The following is a 20,915-nucleotide window of genomic DNA, read 5'->3' on the forward strand; positions in this document are numbered from 1 at the left end:
AACAGTGTAAAGTTTTGCAGTCCACAAACATGGGATTTCTTTCTGTTTATGTCTTCTTTAAATCTTTCAGCAATATTTTATAGTCTTCAGTATACAAATCTTTTACCTCCTTGGTTAAGTTTATCCCTAATTATTTAATTTTTTTCAGTGCTGTTGTAAATGGAATTGTTTCTTAATTTCTTTTTCAGATTGTTCATTATCAGTGTATAGAAACACAACTGGTTTTCATGTGTTGATTTTTGTATCCTGTAACTTTGCTGAAATTGTTTATCAGTTCTAACAGTTTTTTGTTGCATCTTTAGGCTTTTCCACCTATATCATAGTGTTGTTGTCCGTGAACAGAGATAATTTTACTTCTTTTTCAGTTTGCATGCTTTTGTGTCTTTTTCTTGTTTAATTCCTCTGGCTAGGACTTCCAGTAGTATGTTGAATAGAAGTGGTGAAATCAGGGACGCCTGGGTGGCTCAGTTGGTTAAGCGTCTGACTCTCTTTCGGTTCAAGTCATGATCTCATGGTTCGTGAGATTAAGCCCTATGTCAGGCTCTGCACTGATTGCCTGAAGCCTGCTTGGGATATTCTCCCTCTCCCTCTCCCTCCCTCCTTCCCTCCCTTCCTCCCTTCCTCCCTCCCTCCCACCCTCTGTCTTTCTCTCTCTCTCTCTTTCAAAATAAATAAACTTCAAAAAAAAAAAGTGTGAAAGCAGTCATCCTTGTCATCTTTCTAATCTTAAGAGAAAAAGCTTTCAAACCCTTGCACCATTGAATAGATGTTACCTGTGGGTTTTTTGCATGTGGTCTTTGTTATGTTGACGTAGTTTCCTTCTATTCCAAGTTTGTTGAATATTTTTATCATGCAAGGGTATTGAATTGTGCTACATGCTTTTTCTGCAACAACTCAGCTGATTAGGTGTTTTTTTTTCCTTCAGTTTTTAGTGTGATACATTACACTGATGGATTTTCACGTGTTGAGCAGTTCTTGCATTCCATGAATTAATCCCACTTGGTCATTGTGTGTAATTCCTTAATATGCTGGTTGGGTTAATATACTGTTGAGGATTTTGCACTAACTTAAGAGATACTGGTCTATAGTTTTCTTGTGGTGTCTTTATCTGGCTTTAGTATCAGGGCAGTCTTGGCCTTCTAAAATAGAAAGTGTTCCGCCTGCTTTAATATTTTAGAGGAGTTAGAAGATTTGGTGGGGGTTTTTTTGTTGTTTATTTTTTTAATATTTGACACACTGTATTCTTTATTTATTTTAAGTAGGTTCCACGCCCAATGAGGGGCTTGAACTCACGACCCTGAGATCAAGGGTTGCATGCTGTACCAACTGAGCCAGCCAGGTGCCCCTGAGAAGATTTGGTGGTAATTCTTGGTTAAATGTTTGCTAGAATTCACCTGTGAAACCATCTTGTCCTGGACCTTTCTTTATTTGAGGTTTTAGATTATTCATTAAATCTCCCTACTACTTATAGTTCTGTTGAGATTTTTTATTTCTTCATCGAGTCTTGGTAAGTTGTGTCTAGGACCATATGTATGTATTTTTGAGGGAAGATTATTTACTTGTTACCCAAAGTCATTCTTGTTCTTTGACGTATTATAAGCTTTAAGCTTAGAAGCTTGTAATGTTTGGGGGGATTGGGGATCAGAGAAGATCTTCCTTATTAAAAGCCAGTATGAATTATATCGGATGAACCAGGGAAGTTTCACGTCTCTACCTTACATTCCATTTATTGAGTCCATTTAATGTTCATGCATTTAACACTCTCATTTAATTGTAATTTTCATAGCAGCCCAATGGACTGCTGTTATGTATAGACTCTACTGCAGATGGGGATATTTGAGTTCGTTATTTCAGCTTTCTAGTTTAACTTTGTCCTTTTTGGCTGTCTTTGCTTTTGGTTCCTGAATGATAAAGTGCTGTTGTTATTCTACCTGTTACGATGAAATCACTTCATTCCAACTGATCTAAGTAAATCAGTCTGTCACCTCTTTGAGTTCTCATTTTTTTCTCCAAACTCTTTTAGTGGGGAGGCCAAAATGCAAGAAAGTAGACTTTGTGAGATCACCTAACGATGTAGTCAGTTGAAATTATTCCTTTAGTCTAAATGCTTTTTGGCCATTACAACCTTTAATATTGATAAAACAGATTTGAAGCAGGTTGTGTTTACAATGAAAAGAGCAGAAGCTGAATCCTCACTGGTGTTGTGGCTTTATTGCCTGCCGTTGGTACACAAATATTATGGTTAATATTTGTGGTGTTTGAAGTAGTCAAGGGTGCCTGGCCTTTTCTGGTAGCTGAAAATTATCTTAAGAAATACACAAAATCAGGGGGCCTGGGTAGCCAAGTCAGTTGAGCAGCCAACTCTTGGTTTCGGCTTGGGTCATGATCTCATGGTTTGTGAGTTCGAGCCCCACCTTGGGCTTTGTGCTGATAGTGCGGAGCCTGCTTGGGATTCTCTCCCCTTCTCTCTGCCCCTTCCCTGCTCCTTATGCTCTCTCTGTGTCTCTCTCAAAATAAACTTAAAAAAAAAAAAAAAAAAGAAGTATTCATAACCAGATGGTTCAGAAATTGGAGTTTAGCTCTGAGAATAGACTAACTTCCAATGGAAATGTTTCTATAGAATATGAGGGAAAGGGAAGGTGAGAAGACAAAGTCTAAGTGTAGGAAAAGTAAGGCTTTGGCTATTTTATATAAACTGCCTCACTTAATCCTGACAGCCAACTCAGTGTTTTGCAGATTAGTGGGCTGAGGTTGAGATAAGTTACATATGTGCCCCAGATCAGTCACAGAGTGAGTGCTACAGCTTACCCAAAGTTTCATGTTGTTTTTCTGAGAAAGCTAGTTAAGTGTGTGTATAAAGATAGTAGACCCAGTGGGCCCTGTGGTTGTCCTTGTTTGGGTGTTGAGAAGGAACTTTTTCTTCTGGGGAAAAATAACATAGCTACTCTTCCAACAGCCGGTCAAGAAAATTTTTCACTCCCAGAAATTTTAGAGTAACACTGGATTCCTATAAATATTTATTTTCAAATGATTTATCTTGTCATTAATATATAAGCAATTCATGTGTATGGCAGATCAGTTTCATCACCCCCAGAAATTATCTCATTATGTCTTTTGTAATTAATGCCTTTCCCTGTGCCCAGTGCTTGGCAGCTGATCTGTTTTTTTTCCTATGAGTTTGCCCTTTCCAGAAATCATGTAAATGAAATAATACAGTATATAGCCTTTTGAGTGTGTCTTCCTACATTTGCATACTGCATTTGTGCTTTATCCACATTGTTGTGCATTTATTCTGTTTTATTGCTAAGTAGTATTCCAGTGTATGGATATACTGCAGTTTGTTTATTCACTAATCAATTGAAAGACATTTGAGATGTTTCCAGTTTTTGGCAATTATGCAGCTACTGTAAACACACCATCTGTGTTTTTGTGTGAGAATAAGTTTAACTCTAAGAAACTGCCAAACTCTTTTCTAAAGTGACTGCACTATTCTGCATGCTGTCTAGCCAATGTAAGAGAGTTCCACGAGTACTTGGTATTTTTAGTAATTTTTAGTTTAGCTGTTTATATTGGTTTGAAGGGGTATCTCATTGTGGTTTTAATTACATTTTCTTGGTAATGAATGAGTGTTTTCTTTTATTTCACATATCTTGGATGAAATGTCTATTTAAATATTTTGCCCATTATTTTGTTTTTATTACATAATTTTGACAGTTCTTTGTATATTCTGGATATAAGTCTTTTGTTCAGTATGTAATTTGCAGATATTCTGTCCAATTTGTGGTTTGTCTTTTCATTCTCTTAACACTATCTCAGAACACAAGGTTTTGATGGAGTCAAATTTATCTATTCTTTCTTCTCTTATGCATCCTGCCTTTAATGTTTTGTGTAAAAACTGCCATATCCAGGGTTACAAAGATTTTTCTCTTGTGTTTTCTTCTAGAAATGATCCATTTGAGTTGATTTTGAGGGTATGTTGTGAGATAAGGGTTGAGATTCAGTGTGTGTGTGCGCGTGCACCTGCGCCTGCAAATTTCAGTGTTTCAATAACATTTGTTGAAAAGACCACCCTTTCTTTGTTGAATTGCCTTTGCAGTTTTGTAAGTCATCTGTTGATTCTGTCACTTCATTCTGTAATCTGTTCCATTGATCTATGTGTCTATTCTTTTGCCAGAGTCACACTGTCTTAATCACTGAAGTTTTGTAGTAAGTGTTGAAATCAAATAGTATAAGTTCTTCAACTTCGTTCTTTTCAAAATTGTTTTGGCTTTTCTGGTTCCTTTGCCTTTTTATATAAATTTTCAAATCATCTTATTGATATCTAGAACAGATCCTGCTGAGATTCTGATTGGGATTGTATTACATGTATATATCAGTTTTGAGGGAGAATTGATATGAATATTGAGTCTTCCAATCCATGAAAACAGTGTATCTCTCCATTTATTTAGGAGTTTAATTTCTTTCATCGCTGTTTTTGTGGTTCAGCATACAGGTTCTGCACAGTTTATTAGATTATACCTATGTATTTAATAATTTTTGGTGCTATTTTAAATAACACTGATTTCTAGATGTTCATTGCTAATGTAGAGAAATACACCTGATTTGTCTGTATTGATCTTATGCTGTACAACCTTGCTAAATCCATTTACTAATACCAGGGGCTTTTTTATTTTTTAGCACGTTCCTTGTGATTGTTCTATGTAGACAATCATGGTATTTGTGGGTACAGACTTTTATTTTTTTCAAATCTTTTTGCCTTTATTTCTTTTTCCTGTCTCATGCTCTGGCTAGGACCATGATGTTGATGTATGATGTTGGACAGGAGCGATAAGAGCAGACCTCCCTACCTTGTTCCTGATGTTATGGGAAGGCTTTCAGTTATTTACCAGTAAGTATGTTAGCTTAGGTTTTTCATGGATGCTCTTTACCAGGTGTAGGAAGTTCAGTTTGGTGAGATTTTTATCATGACTGGATATTGAATTTTGTCAGTTGCTTTTTCTGTGTCTGTTGAGGTGTTCATATGGTTCTTGTTCCTTAGTCTTTAAAAATGTGTCTTTTTGCTTTTTGGCTATATCTTTTCATATATTTTGCTGTAGGGATAGCAGTCTATATACCTATTCGTTTACAGTCAGGATAAAGTTAGTATTTTATCACTGTCAGTAAACTATATGTAAGACTCTTAACTTCTCCCTTTTATGTTGTATTTATTATATCTACATCATTGAAATTAGTATTTAGCTGTGTTTCAACATTTGCTTTATATACTTTTACATATTTTAAAGAATTTAGGAGGATAAAATAGTCTTTTATGTTTACCCAGAATTTTACCATTTATTTTGCTCTTTATTCATTTTTTCTTCTTCTTTTTTTTTTTAATGTCTGTTTTTGAGAGAGAGAGCACATGACAGGGGAGGAGCAGAGAGAGAAGGGGACAGAGAATCTGAAAGCGGGCTCTGTGCTGAGCTGTCAACACAGAGCCTGACACAGGCTTGAACTCACAAACCGTGAGATCATGACCTGAGCCCAAGTCGGACACCTAACCTACTGAGCCACCCAGGCACCCCATTCTTCATTCATTTCTGAAGTTCCATGTTTATTTCTCATCATTTACTTCAGCTTGAAGAACTTCCATTAACATTTCTTTTAGAACAAATCTGCTGCTACGAATTTTCTTAGTTTTCTTTCAATTGAGAATGTTATTTTCTTTCATTCCTGAAGGATAGTGTCATAGGTTAATTGGTCTTTTAGCACTTTAAAGATGTTATTTCAGTCTAACTATCACGATTTCTGATGAGTAATCTGTGGTCATGCAATGTGTAATGTGTTACTTTCCTCTAGCTGCTTTTAGTATTTTTTCTTTTCTCTGGTCTTCAAAAATCTGATTTTGATTTTTTTTTTTTAAGTTTATCTTTGCTGAGCTTCTTGATTACATAAATTTTTGTTTCTTACCAAATTTGTAAGGCTTTGAACCATTATTTTGAAATATTTTTTTCTACCCCAGTCTCTTTCTCTTTTCTTTCTGGAACTCCAAAGACAACTGTTAGAACTTTAATAATGGTTCTATGGGTTCCCAAGTCTCTGTTCTTTTTTTTTTTTTTTTATGTTTATTTATTTTTGAGAGAGACAGAGTGTGAGTGGGGGAGGAGCAGAGAGAAAGGGAGACACAGAATCCGAAGCAGGCTCCAGGCTCTCCACTGTCAGCACAGAGCCCAACGCAGGGCTTGAACTCACGAATGGTGAGATCATGACCTGAGCTGAATTTGGATGTTCAATCGACTGAGCCACCCAGGTGCCTCACAAACTTTTTATTATTTTCCAAATAATTTATATGCTTGTCACTCTTAGCTCCATAAGTGGAGTATGTCCAACCCTGTTGACACAAAAAACTCTGGACAACAAAATGCAAATAGGGGATCAGGACTGGGGAGAAAGAAAATGATGTATTGCTTTTCCTCTAGATCTACTTTGATTGTCACTTGCAGTTTCAGCTCCACTGCACCTTGTCACATGACTGTATTTTCTTCTAATCCATGACTGTTGATCAGTAAAGACCACAGAGCAGCCCCATTCAGGGGAACCTTCTGCAGTGATAGAAATATACCTCTGGTCTGTCCTATACAGTAGCTTTTAGCCACTTGTAGCTGTTGCTCATTGGAAATGTGGCTTGTGCAAAGGAGGAACTGCATTTGTAGAGTCATTTAATTTTAATTAAATGTAGGTATGAGTAGCCGTGTGTAGGCGGTGGCTGACATTATAGCAGGATTCTCTCACAGAGAGTCGTGACACCGAGGCTTTTCTTTCCAGGAAGCAACTTTATTCCTGCCAGCACTGCTCAGTTGGGTTTGTACCCGAAGAACTGAGCCCCACGTGGCGTAGTTTTTTTTATATATTTTTTACTTCTTTGTCTCCCATATATGGTAACACACAAACATGCAGTCTGATTGAGTGGTCTGATGTTACATGGTCGTGGGGGATGGTGTCACATACACATATAGCCAGGTTGCCTTGAGGTTTTTTTCCTTTCCTTAGGGAAGGACCCTACCACATTCCCCCTTTTGATGCTGTTTTGGGTCAAAGAGCATCATCTTGGTTTAGAGGCTTATATTTTTATAACATCATTACATGAGTGGCTATCTTTTTTTTTTTAATCATGGCCTTAGTGAGTCTGGAGAAAGAACGTACTACCAGGGGAGCTAATAAGCAAGGTAGGATTAAGCAACCTCCCAGAATTAGGAGGATAATTTTTATGAGAGTTTTGAATCCCCCAAAAGTTGAAAACCATTTTCCAAATAACTCCCTGGGGTTTTAACCGTTTCAGGTCTGGATGGGGACATGAACAGTTCTTTTTATTTGATTTGTGATCTCTTTTATGACTTTCGTTTTCCTTATTTCTCTGTAGGCAGCAGTTGCGTAGGTTAAACTTTTTACAAAGTTTTCCGTCAGAAGCAAGCAGGTAATCTAAGGCCAAGAGATTATGATAGATAGGGCATTGTGTATTTTGGCTTGCTACTTGTCTCGTAAGTTAAGAGCTCTGGCAGTTTTATTGGTTATAATTTTTATAACTGCTTGTAGTCTAATTATGCAGTTTAGCATGTAAATGGGAGTGTGGTAGCCCAAGGACCCATCCTCTGCCCGGGTGGCAGGACCACAATACTGGATTATATGCTCAGGAGGCCATTTATCGTCTTTTTAATTGCCAATTTGTAAGGCATGCTGCTTTTTTTGGAGTCTCGCTGTGCCCATACACTTGGACTTCCAAATGTTTTTCTCTGGCAAGTGGGAGCAGGAAGAAAGATGGATGAATAGTTTCCAGCACACATGACCATGACCAGCCTGAGGGAAGTACTATATAGGCTGTCCTTTCACATATCTAGTATAGTCCACCTGGAGTCTGCCATTTGATGGCTGCGTTGACACTGTCCCAGGCCTCTCAGAGATGAGAGAAGTTAGACAAGGGGTGGGGATCTGTCTTAAGGTGATCTGGAGTCCCCCACCATGGGGTTTTCTGGCCAGTTGAGTTATAAAATCTTTGGCATAGGCATGTTAAGTTTTTAACAGAGATGATGATGAACTTTTTCCCCACCAGGCAAGACAGTTTTTCCCGATAATTGAACTTTTGAGGAGCCAAACCCTGGTAGTAAGACTGGGGTATTTTGTTTTACTATAAGATTGGTGGGGATCTAAATTTTCTAGTCTCTTATGGCCATTGTTTCCCCATGTTGGTACCAACGAAGTATCCTATCCACAAAAGGAAGGTGAGTGCTAACAGAAAACTCTCACCACATTTTTAGCTGGCTGGAGCAGCCTTGGCCACTCCTATGGCAAAGAGTAGGGCAAGGTGCCAGGGAAGGCTGCCTCACCCATGCTCTGATGTTCATATCTCCAATGGCAAAGGAGGTGAAAACACGTGTCTCCGAATCCCAGGCGTGAGCCCCCAAGTAATGGAGAAGGATTCTTGCACAGAGAGTTGTGACACCGAGGCTTTTCTTTCCAGGAACCAACTTTATTCCTGTTGGCACCACCCAGTTGGGTTCACACCCGAATAACTGAGCCCTAAACGCCATGTGGTGTGGTTGTTTTAATATATTTTTTACTTCTTTGTCTCCCATATATGGTAACACACAAACATGCAGTCTGATTAAGTGGTCTGATGGTACAAGGTCATGAGGGATGTTGTCACGTACGCATATAGCCAGGTTGCCTTGAGGTTTTTTTTTCTTTCCTTAGGGAGGGGACCCTACCACAGCATGTTGGGCAGTGCCATTTTATAATACCTCCTTTTAATTGACTTCATCTCACAGCCATAGACAAAATTCAGTGTCCTTTACAAGTCCTTTGCTGAATGATTCTGAAGCTTGATACATTGAACTTTTCCTGGGGGAAAAGTGGAAAGGCCATCCTCCAATTCGGATCTCCTCTTATGCCACCTATATTCTCTCCAACCATCCTTTAGTGGCTGAGGGTGCTTCTGGCAGCATTTCAACTCTTGTGTCATCAGGCCTTGTCTTTGAAACCTCAGAACTGAGAATCTGGTTTGCTGGATTCCCAGAAATGTCTTTCCCATCAGAGCAGCCATTTTAACCGAAATGAGTCCATTGACTGGATTATTATTGAGAGGTGAGAGAGTCTGAGAATTTGGTGCCAAACACCTTTAGAAATTATGAAACCAGTGTCTTCCAAGTGTGATACAGGTAATGCCATGGTGAGTGAGATGATTTTAGGTGGTACAATAATATAGTTTGATGTACTATTTTAATTTCATTAGTTAAACTTAGTTTAATGTGTACTTTTAAATTAATATTTGCATGGTATATCATTCTCTATTTCCTTCATATTTTATGATGGTACTTATACTCACTCAATGATACAGTCTGGGAAATGGCATGGGGAAAATAGATCACTTCCCCCCTCCACCTCCCCGCCTCCCGCCCAATTTTTTGTTGTGGTAAAATACATATAACATAAAATTTACCATTTCAACCATTTTTAGATGTGCAGTTTGGTGTATTAAATACATTCATAATATTGTGTAGCCATCACCACCATCAATCTTCATAACTCTTTTCATCTTGCAAAACTGAAATGCTATACCCATTAGACAGTAACTCCTGATTCCCCCAACCTCCTGTCTCAGCCACTGGTTTAACATCCTAAAATTATAACACTTTAATTTGAGTTTATACTAGTTTAACTTCAATAACATACAAAAATTCTGCTCCTTCCCCATCCTTTTCAGTTGCTGATATAACAGAATCACATCTTTGTACATTATATGCCCCAAACATAAACTCATAAGTATTTTAAATCATCTTGAATTTTGTAGAAAGCAAAAAGTAGAGTTACAAACTGCTGTTACCATAATACTAGCTTTTATAATTGTCCATGTGTTTACCTTTATGAGGTTCTTTCATTGTTAATGCAGCTTTGATTTACTGTGTAGCCTTTCACTTCATACTGCACAACATTGTTGAGTGATTCTTCCAGGGTAAGTCTGGTTTACTTAGCATTTGTTTCACAGGAAATGTCTTAATTGTTTCTTCAGTTTTGAAGGATAGTTTTTCTGGATATAGGATTCTTACTCGAGAGTTCTTTTTGTTTTAGCACTTGGAATATTTTGGCCCACTGCCTTCTGGCCTTCAAAGTTTCTGATGAGAAATCAGCCCTCTCTGGCTTCAGGAAGCTGTATGCAAGCTGCTGCAGGAACGCAGATGCAGCCATTCCAGTAGAATTGGAGGATGGGTAGCTGGCACTGTGCCAAGGTCTGAAATCGACCAAAATTAAGTTTACTTTCCAAGCCTTAGCCTGGAAGTTGTAAGCTTTAAAGGGCTCCAGAATTCCAAAATAGTTACATCAGACAGATCCTACCAGTACAGGTGTTGTCTAGACGGGGAGACAGATTCCTGGTACCTTCTTAGAATCATCTCTGTTCTTTTTCTTTTTTTCTTTTTCTTTTTTTAATTGAGGCTTTATATTTTTACATCACTTTTAGGTTAACAGCAAAATTAAGGGGAGATACAGAGATTTCCCATATACCCCTTCCTCAACAGGTGCATAGCCTCCCTCCCATTATCAACATCCACCATCAAATTGGTAAATATGTTACAATCGATGAACCTCCATTGACACATCAATATCACCTGAAGTCCATAGTTTACATTGGGGTTCACTCTAAGAGTTACACATTCTGTGTGTTTGGACAAATGTATAATGACTTGTATCCACTGTTGCAGTGTCATATAGAGTGTTTTCATTGACAGAAATCCCCTGTGCTCCACCTATTAATCCCTCCCTCCCCACACATAACCCCTGGTAACCACTGTTCTTTTTACTGTCTCCGTAGTTTTGCTTTCAGAATGTCATGTAGTTGGAATCATACAGTATATAGTTTTTTTCAGATTGTCTTCTTTCACTTAGTAACATGCATTTTAAACTTCCTCCATGTCTTTTTATGGTTTCAAAGCTCATTTCTCTATAGCAGTGAATAATATTCCATTGTCTGAATGTACCACAGTTTGTGTATCCATTACCCACTAAAAGACATCTTGGTTGCTTCCAAGTTTGGGCAGTTATCCAAAAATCCTGGTATAAACATTTGTATGCAGAGTTTTTTGCCGATGCAAGTTTTCAGCTCCTTTGGGTAAATACCAAGGAGTGCAGTGGATTGATGGTAAGACTATGGCTAACCAAGACTGTCTTCCAAAATGGCTGTATCTTCATCCTCACCATCAATGAAAGAGTTTCTCTTGGCTCCAGTCCTCACCAGCATTTGATTGTTAGTGTTATGTTAGTGTTCTGGTGATGTTAGTGTTCTGGATTTTGGCCATTCTAATTAGATGTGTAATGTCTCATTTTAGCTTGCATTTCCTTAATGACATAATGTGGAGCATCTTTTTGCATGCTTCTTTGCCATCTCTGAATCTTTTTAATGAGGTATTTGTTCAGGTCTTAGCCATTTTTCAATTGGGTTTTCTTATTGTTAAGTTTTAAGAATTTGTTGTATGTTTTGGACATCAGTACTTTATCCTGTCTTTTGTAAATATTTTCTCCTAGTCTGTGGTTTGTTTTCTCATTTTTCTGATGTTGTGTTTCACAGAGCGAATGTTTTTATTTAATTTTAATGAAGTCCAGTTTATTAATTATTTCTTTCATGGATCATACCTTTGGTGTTTTAGCTGAAAAGTCATCACCAAATTCAAGATCATCTAGGTTTTTTGCTGCGTTATCTTCTAGGACTGTTTATAGTTTTGCATTTTACATTTAGATCTAGTTGTCTATAGACCGTTTTTGTCTAGCTGGTGGAGAGGCAGATTCCTGGTTCTTCCCGCTCTGCCATTTTCCCTGAATCCTCTCTGTTCAGTTTCTTTTTTTCCTTTCCCTCCCCCTCTTTGTTGTTCAAACAAGATACTTCATACTGATCTAAGTTCACAGACTCTTGTGTCATCTCCATTTTGTTACTAAGCCCAGCCAGCAAATTTTTTATTTCATGCATTATGTTTTTTAGTTCTAAAATTTCCGTTTGTTTATTATTTATAATTTTTGTCTCCTGAGGACTTCTAATATTCCATTTATTTTAAGAATATTATTATAATAGTTACTTTAAAGTCTTTGATAATTCCAGTGTATGGGTTATTATAGGTTTAGTATCTGTTGATTATCTTTTCCCTCGAGAATGAGTTGTATTTTCTTCTCATTGAGGTAATTTTCTATTATATCCTGGACTTTTTGAATATCATATTGTTTAGACTCTGGGTCCTGTTAAAAGCCTCTGGGTAATGTTGCTTTTTTGTTGTTGTTTCTTTTAGCAGTCCATCAACCCAGTTAGGTTCACACCTCAAGTCTCTTGCCTTCATGGGTGAGGATTTCAGTGTCAGTTTAGTTTTTAAAACCTTGGATCTGCTGCTTTAGATCTTTTTTGCAAATGAGACGAGTGGTGGTTTAACTTGTTCACTCCTCAGTGAAGAGCTGAGGCTGAACCTAGGGTTTGTGCTGATGAATGTTCAAACTTAGGAGAATCCCCTTCTCTAGGTCACTTCTCTGGCATTGCCGCCATACTCTCTGACCTACTTGAGCTCCCTCTTTTGGTTCTCTGGCCACAGTACTGGATTTCTCTCAAAGTTTTAGCTGCCCACGTACAGTTGTTACTGGTGTTACTTTTGGGGCAAAGCAGGAAGAAATAAAGAGGAAGGAGGGGGAGATATTAGTTGGCACTCTGGAACATTGGGACTCTCCTCCTGGCTACCTTCACTGCCAGGCCTCCCTGAGGAGTTGCCCTTGTGTTGTGAATTTCAGATTACTAGGTTGCAGGGGCCCCTTTTTCCAGTCTTATGGCTGGAAAGATGGAATTTCTCTTGGAGTTTCAGCTGCTTGTGGAGCTACTGCCATAGTTCTGAGGATCAAGGCTGTGAGAGAAAAGAGAAAACAAAGCAGAAGAAACTCACATCCACCCGCCACACCAGCTAGCCCTTCAAGTTTTGTTTCTCTACCTGGCCCACCTACTTCTGTATACTTTTCAGAGTCCTTAGGTTATTCCTTTTGTAGTCTGTCCTGTTGTTTTTTTTTCTTTTTCTTTTTCATTTTTTGTTATGATCAGCAGAAAGATTGGCTTTAGTGGTCTCACTCTATCTTGTCTATAACACAAGTCCTGATTATTGATTTTTAAGATCTCTTCTTAGCTGTTTATCTAGTCTGGTGTGTTGTTTCCCCATCCCTACATCTTTTCTGCTACAAAAATGTACCTGGCTACCATTTGAGATACCCATAAATGAGGTGCCTGGCTGGCTCAGTAGAGCATGTGCCTTTTGATCTCGGGGTTATGAATGCAAGAGTTGGGCATAGAGTTTAATCTTTAAAAAAAAGAAAAGAAAGAAACGCACAAATGGGAATTGTCTTGCAAGCTGATTCATGATTGGACATAATCTATGTAAATTTAAAACAGATTGTAATATTCAGAGAAGTGTCTTTTTTCCATTTGTGATTGCCTTTCATTAAATGGTTTATTACTGGGACAGATCATGTGCCAGGGTTTTTGCATAGGTTATCAATGACTGCAAGAAGCAAAAGCTGCAGGCAGTGTTGTTCTACAAACAACCAGTAGAGGGGGCTGGCAGGCTTCTTTCTCTGTAGCTGGGGCTTGACTCCTGGAGACAGTAACCAACCATTGCAGCCCTTTGGCTTTCATTGGCCTCAGTACTTAGGACTCAGGCTTGCCATATGCCGTGGAGACCTGGACTATCTTATGCTAGCCAGGGTGGTTTAAAACAAGAATCACATTTGTAACAGAAACTGCTTAAGTGCTTTTTAATCCTTACATCTGCATATTCTCTACTAGTAGAGTTTTTCTCTACTATTCTCTCAGGGAGAGGAGATTCAAGAGAATAGCCTTGAATTGTCAAGTTATCATGGTCCAAAACTGAGCTTTATTAATTTAAATACCTCCACTACTAGAGTCCTTGGGGACATAGAAGAAATCATGTTTTATTTTACTTCATAGCTTTATTCAGCAAAATGATAGTAGTGAGACTCAACTTGAAGTCACCTTAAAACCAAGTCCTATGTTATTTTCTTTTTTTTTTATTTTATTTTTTAGTGTTTATTTTTGAGAGAGAGAAACAGTGCGAGTGGGGAGGGCAAGAGAGACAGGGAGACACAGAATCCGAAGCAGTCTCCGGGCACTGAGCTGTCAGCACAGAGCCTGATGCAGGGCTCAAACCCATGAACTGCGAGATCATGCCTTGAGCCAAAGTTGGACGCTTAACCGACTGAACCACCGAGGTGTCCCAAGTCCTATGTTGTTTTCTATAGCATGGTTACCTCACCCAAAGCATTTGGTTCCTTAATAATTTAATTTTTGCTTGAGGCATTTAGTTCTTTTTTAAGTTTTTTTTATTAAAAAATTTTTCTTTAATGTTTATTTTTGAAAGAGAGAGAGAGTGGGGGAGGGGCAGAGAGAAGAAGACACAGAATCTGAAGCAGGCTCTAGGCTCTGAGCTGTCAGCACAGAGCCCGACGTGGGACTCGAACTCATGGACCACGAGATCATGACCTGAGCCAAAGTTGGACGCTTAACTGACCGAGGCTCCCCAAAGTGCCTGGCTTGCAGCCCCAGGTCTCATCCTGAGATCCTCTCCCTGAGATGTACAGCTATGTCCGCCAGGAATAGAAGAAGAACTTGCCATTGAGACTCAGCTTAGGTAGGTTTGTAAATAACTTTGGGTCCCTAAAAGGAACTCTTCTGTACACAGATTACTCTTGGTGTTTGGCAATTATTTGGGAAATGTACTTCTGGCCAGCAAAGCTCAGAGTAGATGGATGGGTTGTCAGGTTTCCCTACTTTCTGGAGTTAGCTTGTCTGCTTTCAAAGCATGAAATCCTGCCCCAGGTCTTCCCAGTGATCAACAGTTTCACTTCTTCTGAAAGTCAGACCTGCCTTAGCTCTTTCTTTAATTATCCTCTACATACATCGATCTCATGGCAGCTTTGTCTCTGTTTTGGGGGGATACAAAGATGAATGCAATATAAGGCATAGTAGGGATGACCCTCAGGTTTCTGGACTGGGTGTTTGCTTCTTTACCAAAGTGAAAAGTACAGAAAATGGAGCTGGTTTGTTGGGAAGGACAGACCACTTTGGGATGTGCAGAGCTTGAAATGTGTCTGAGGTATTTTAGGTGGAGACGTCTAGGTGGCATTTGGTTACAGAGATCTGGAGCTCAGATCACATAACGTGAAAACACGGACTTATTGGCTAAAGTCTATAGGAGGGGACACGATTATGAGGTTTGGATGAGGAACTCAGTAAGCGGTCAGGTGAAAAATGGCACCATGGAAATGTTACAGAAGAAAAAACCTAGAAAGAGATGAAGAAGGAATAGTCAGACATGAGAATCAGAAAAGAATGGTGTCGTGGAAGCTGCAGGGGTAGATAATTTTAAGGAGGGAGTGATCAACCATGTTAGATATGGCAGAGACAAGGTCGGAGGAGCATCCCCTAGAGTTGTCAATATGGAGGTCATCAGGCCCTTTAGCAAGAACAGTTTTGGTGATCAGTTGGGACAGGAGCTAAAGTGCCATGAGTTGAAAAGTGAAGGGGAGAAAGTAGAGACAATAAAAACTGGCTTGGTGATGATGTGAGGGGGATGTTTGTAACCCCCATCCCTTCACACTGGAACCTGTAGTGAGTGTGGTTCTCTGGTTTTGCTCCTGCAGTGTTCAGCTCTTTGGATGTAGGAGCAGAGAACTCGCTTGGTTGGTTTAACCCCACTTCTGCTTCACTGAGAAAATTATCCAAAATGAACTCCTTTCCCTTCAGATCCCCTCAAATTTGCTTTTTCTTTTCCACATTGCTGCGGTGTCAGTGGAACGTGAGCCCCTTTGCTGAGACTTTCAACTTTGTTTTTCCCTTTCACTCCTATAATTTTGGTCTCTCCTTATGCTTGTCTCCTTAGCTGGCAAACATGTTCTGGGGCCCCCCAGAACCTACCCTTCTCAGGCTGTAACTGCTTTTTTACTTCCACCTGTCAAGAGGTTATTTTGGTCTGTGATGTGGAGCAGAACCAGACCCGTGGCTGTTGTGAACAGCAGAGGTCAGTCTCTAACAGCCAGCTAATCTGTGCAGCCTCGTGGGAATCGAGCGTGGCCTCAGACCTTGCGTTCTCCTCGGGCTACACCTGTAGTGATGCTTCATCTGACTACTCGGAGCTGTGTTGTTTGAGCTTTGTGCATCCAGGAGCTGCTGCAGTCCCCACTACATCAGCTGCTTTTCCTGACCACACTGTGGCTTTTGGCCCTTTAGGTTCCACAGCCCCTGTGGCTTATTATCCGCTTGCTCCCATCTGTCTGCCTGATTCAACAGTGCCGGTGGAAGGAGCATATTTTGCAGGTACCAGATTCAGAGCTGGGGCTGCTGCTGGCAACATTCCTCCTCCACCCCCAGGATGCCTTCCCAGTGCTGCTCAGACTTCTTCATGGTGGCATAAATGGTGGCTCCAGCATCTGGTGAGGAACCAGTCCACTGCTATGCCAGGAAAGACAGCACAGATCATATGAACCTCATGTTTCACTTTAGACACATGTTGGGTGTCTTTCTGGTGCTCAAACTTTTGGGCACTTTTCAGATTCAATCAGAGAGCACTTAATGGTAGCGGTACCTCTGTGAAGCATTTTGATGTAGAAGAGGTAGCCATTCATAAAAAAAACATGGGTAGAGCAGCCCTAAGGATCTTCCTTACATTCCTCTGGAGTTATACGGTATCATGCTGGTCTTTGCTTTTAGTAATGATATACCAAATTAGGTTTGCAGGGAACTTTCATCTTCCTGAGAATTGAAGTTGCCAAATTACTCTGATTGGTCTTTCGTCTCCTTTAAGTCTTTGATTTATACTACATGTTATAAACGAAACGTGTTAATTGTCTGACTTTGCCTTTCCATCCTTTGCTCCACATCCCACCCTCAAACCTAGTCTTCCATTCCCTCCTGCCCATCTCCATTGAATCAGTGTTGTGGAACAGAAAGCCAGTCGGGCTAACTTCCTTCTCTCTCACACATGTCACTTGCCATCTTTTAACTGGTCTTTCACAAGGATCCTCTGAAAAACCCTCTGTGCCCCAAGCATAGACTCCATTGCTTTTACTTTTGCATCTGCCTCTTGGACCCTCCTCATATGTTGTTTCATCAGACACAGACCAAATCTAAATTTGCTTTGGTGCCAGAAGAGCTGAGGTTCGTTTGAACAAAGAATATCAATACAAACTGTACTGAAAACAACAGTTCATTTAAAATCTGAGGGGCAGTGGAGAGGATGCCTTTCAAAAGCCTAATAGCTTTCAAGTCAAATATAGGGGAGTTTTCAGATCAAAATTTTGTTCCCATTTGTTGTTAGATTGCCTGATGCTGCCACTTAGGGCTCCCAAAAATTTCTAAGCTGCATTAACGGGGTCATTATCGTAAATGCCTCACTTCCAAGTGACTTGATTCTGGTGAAATCTCATTAGGATAAAGAATGTTTGAATTGTGGGGCGCCTGGGTGGCTCAGTCGGTAGAGCATCCGACTTCGGCTCAGGTCATGATCTTGTGGTCTGTGAGTTAGAGCCCCGCGTCGGGCTCTGTGCTGACAGCTCAGAGCCTGGAGCCTGCTTCATGTTCTATGTCCCCCCTCCCTCTCTGCCCCTCCCCCACTCATGCTGTCTCTCTCTGTCTCTCAAAAATAAACATTAAAAAAAAAAAAGAATGTTTGAATTGTTAATATTTTGTATTTTGTTTTCTGACATTGGGTTTTATTTTAGCTTACAATTTCAGTTCATCTAAATTTTGTGTTCTGTACATGTGATGTTTGACTGTATCCATTATTATTATGGAAATTCTCAGTGTGGTGTGCTTTCCTTGTGGATTTTTTTATATTAAAAACGTAAGATAAAGACCGTTTTTGAAGATTTTAATAAAGTGATGACACCGCATTAAACAAAAGTTTATCTTCTCCACAGTTACTCCTCAGCCCCCATAATCCAGTTGTCATCACGATCGTCATTCCACCAAACTCCTTGCACGGGCCACCAGTGCCCTCTTTTTTTGGCAAATCCAGTGGCTTGTATACAGTCAACCTACTTTCCCGTCTTCAGCATGTGACATTGTTGCTAATACCCTCTTCCTGGAACTTTTCCCTAGCACCACTCTCCTAGGTTTTCTTTGTCTGTGCTCCTCCCTCCCCTCGTCCTCCACCTCCTTCCCCACCTTCTTGCCCTGACCGTTGAACAGAGATGCTTTATGGTGCTCTGTCCTGGGTCTTCACTTACTCTGTAGTTAGTTGATCTCTGCCTGTGATACCCACTCCCATGGTTTTGCCTAACTCCTTGCTAATATGTCCAGCTCTGGTCTTTTTCTTTAGTTCTAGATCACACTAAGAACTAAAACTAGACAAACAGCTGGACCGAGACCTCTTTGTTCTTCCAAAACCACACAAACTCAATTCAGATTTCAAGTAATATATTTTTGCCAGACAGGCTAAGAACATGACAACGAACCCTGACTCTTCTCTTTCCTTCACCGTGCTCTCACCCAGCTAAGGCAGTTGTCAGATCCTGTTGACTATACCTCGGGGTGACCAGAGCGTCTCACAAGCCCAGCCTCTCATTGCCAGCCTTGCTGCCGCTACCCAACTCGCAGTTCTCACCTGCGAGCGTGTCACTTCTCTCCTTGGTTCTTCCCAGTGTCCAGAGAGTCATATGCAGCCTGTTGGTAGTTGAATGCCCATGTCGTCTTGTCCTGGATGACTCAGCCTCGTGTCCCACAGCCTCTCAAGCCACCATTTCCTAAAACTCCATAATTTTTGTTCTTCTGGCCATTTACTTATGCCGTTCCTGCCCTGCCTGGCCATTTCTTCTCACCATTTGCCTAGAAAACCTTTCAGGGCCCAGGATAAGGGTTTTCTCCCATGTGAAGTCATCTTCGAGTCTAGAATAAATGTTGAGGGATTATGAGGAGTAGAACTTAACTACAAGTGCCTTAATGATGACTGCCATTTGTGGGGAAATTGCTGTGTGACAGTCATCATTTTGAATGCTGAATACTAGAAGCAGATGGTTAAGAACACGAGCTTTGATGGCAGGGTCCCAGCTCTGCCATTCACTAGCTGTGTAACCTTGGGCAAGTTATTTACCATCTCAGCCTCTATTAAGTCTGAGGGTTCAATGTGCTTGCCATATGGGAAGTAAGCAATAAGTGGTAGCTGCTGGCACTATAAACGGAAAGATGTTCATCCCTCCTAACCCCCTGGCGAGATATTAAGTTCTATTGTCATTCCTGTTTTACAGATGGTGAGACCGAGGCTTAGGGAGGTGGGGTAATGTGCTGCTTCCCCAGCTGTGGCTGTGGGCATGTGGCTTATTCATCTGTTTATTTCACAATGTCTTTAAGCTCAATAAATATTTACGGAGTTGAATTGAAAGATGAATCTGGAGCTCCTGGGTCAGATTGAGAGGGAAATTTAGAAATTGTCACCTACAGAGGGGTGGTAATTGAAGCTGTTCTTTTTTCTTTTAAGTCCTATCACCTTTGAGAGTCCACACATTTCAACCACCTCTTTACCAATGAGCCAGCTGTTGCCTTGTAACAGGAGATAATTATTACCATCAACTGTTACTTACAGTTTTTGTTAAAATTGGCTTGTATTTGTCTTCTTTCCCCAACTGAATTGTAAACTCCTTGTGGTCAGAGGACTGTACCTTATACTACTGTGCATTAAACCCTGTTCCCTCCTAGCCCTGTTTTTTGTTTCTAAGGTAACAAGTCAAATCTGGCATTTAATATTAATCTCAAAAAGGAATTCTTGGGCATTTCTAAGTGATACCGACCAACCAAGGTTATTTTATTAATCTTTCTTTACTTTCTGTTATCTGGATTAAGAAAACATTATTTTCTTCACATTTTCCAGATAAAATTTATTAAAACCGCACCTCTGCCATTTGTTACATTTCTTTCAGTCCACACCTCTGTGATCTTTAGGATTCTAATACACATTGGTATCCTCCCAAAAGTCTCCAACATAGGCTCTCCTATTCCCATTCTCTCATTTTACAGTTGAAGAAACGGAGGGTCAAGTTCCAGGTGGTTCTCCCATTTGTTATCTGACACAGTGTTCTCTAAACAGCTTGGTCAAGACTCAAGATTTTGAGGGGAATAAGAGTTTTAAATGCTTTGTACTTTTCTTTTGACAGAGCTGAAAAGCTTCAGCTGCTGAACCACAGGCCTATGACTGCTGTTGAGATCCAGCTGGTGAGTGAAGGAGGCTTGAACGTGAGAGGATTGGTTTCTGGGTCTGAGAGGGAGGAAGGGTGATAAAGGCTGAGAACGGACAAGACTGGAACTGCCATTTCTTGAAAAGACTGCCCAAATACCCTATTTTATACGTGAAAGGAGACCTCACCAGTTGGATCCTACTTAGTATGGACTTAGTGAAAGTTAGAAGACTGGACGAAATTTAATTCTTTCCTTCGGGTTTGGGCCTGTGACTTGGCAGCTCTTTGTCTCCCTTGATGTCCTACCCCATTCTGACCACTGCTTTCCTGTAGGAGTTATTGCCAACCAGATGTTGCATAAAAACAATAGACTCACCATGACTCTGGCAGAATTTCTCTTCCCCGACTCCCACCCTTCGATCCCACTCTTCCTGTTTCTGTTCTTGGTTCACGGAGCACATGTGTACCTTCCCCACATGCTCTCTTTCTCTCTCAGCCTCCTGGCCCAGTCTCCCAAGCCAGAAGCCTAGAAGACATTCTCTCCCTTTGATTCCATATGCACTTTGTCCCCAGGTTCCATTGCTCCTGTCTTGTTCTCTCTTCTCTCCCTCCGGCACTGTGTTAATTTCTGTCATTTCTCAGTGCGGCTCTTGGAGTTGTTCTCTCATCTTCCCTGCCTCAGCCTGCCC

The 20,915-nt window shown here is 40.2% G+C and overlaps 1 protein-coding gene across 6 annotated transcripts in view; it reads left to right on the forward strand.

The window, feature by feature from the left end:
• CRCP (CGRP receptor component) overlaps positions 1 to 20,915 on the forward strand; it is a 46,132-nt gene that overhangs the window by 18,952 nt on the left and 6,265 nt on the right. For 4 of the 6 annotated variants that reach the window (XM_027041841.2, XM_027041836.2, XM_053212947.1 and 1 more), the window contains one exon: positions 20,206 to 20,263. In XM_027041841.2, coding sequence (XP_026897642.1) covers positions 20,206 to 20,263 — 58 coding nt within the window. Of the gene's footprint in view, positions 1 to 4,791; positions 4,889 to 20,205; positions 20,285 to 20,915 lie in introns of those variants that run through there. The other 2 variants (XM_053212946.1, XM_053212945.1) reach the window with 2 other exon arrangements.

This window comes from Acinonyx jubatus, chromosome E3, assembly GCF_027475565.1.
Source record: "Acinonyx jubatus isolate Ajub_Pintada_27869175 chromosome E3, VMU_Ajub_asm_v1.0, whole genome shotgun sequence".
NCBI classification, from domain to species: Eukaryota; Metazoa; Chordata; class Mammalia; order Carnivora; family Felidae; genus Acinonyx; species Acinonyx jubatus.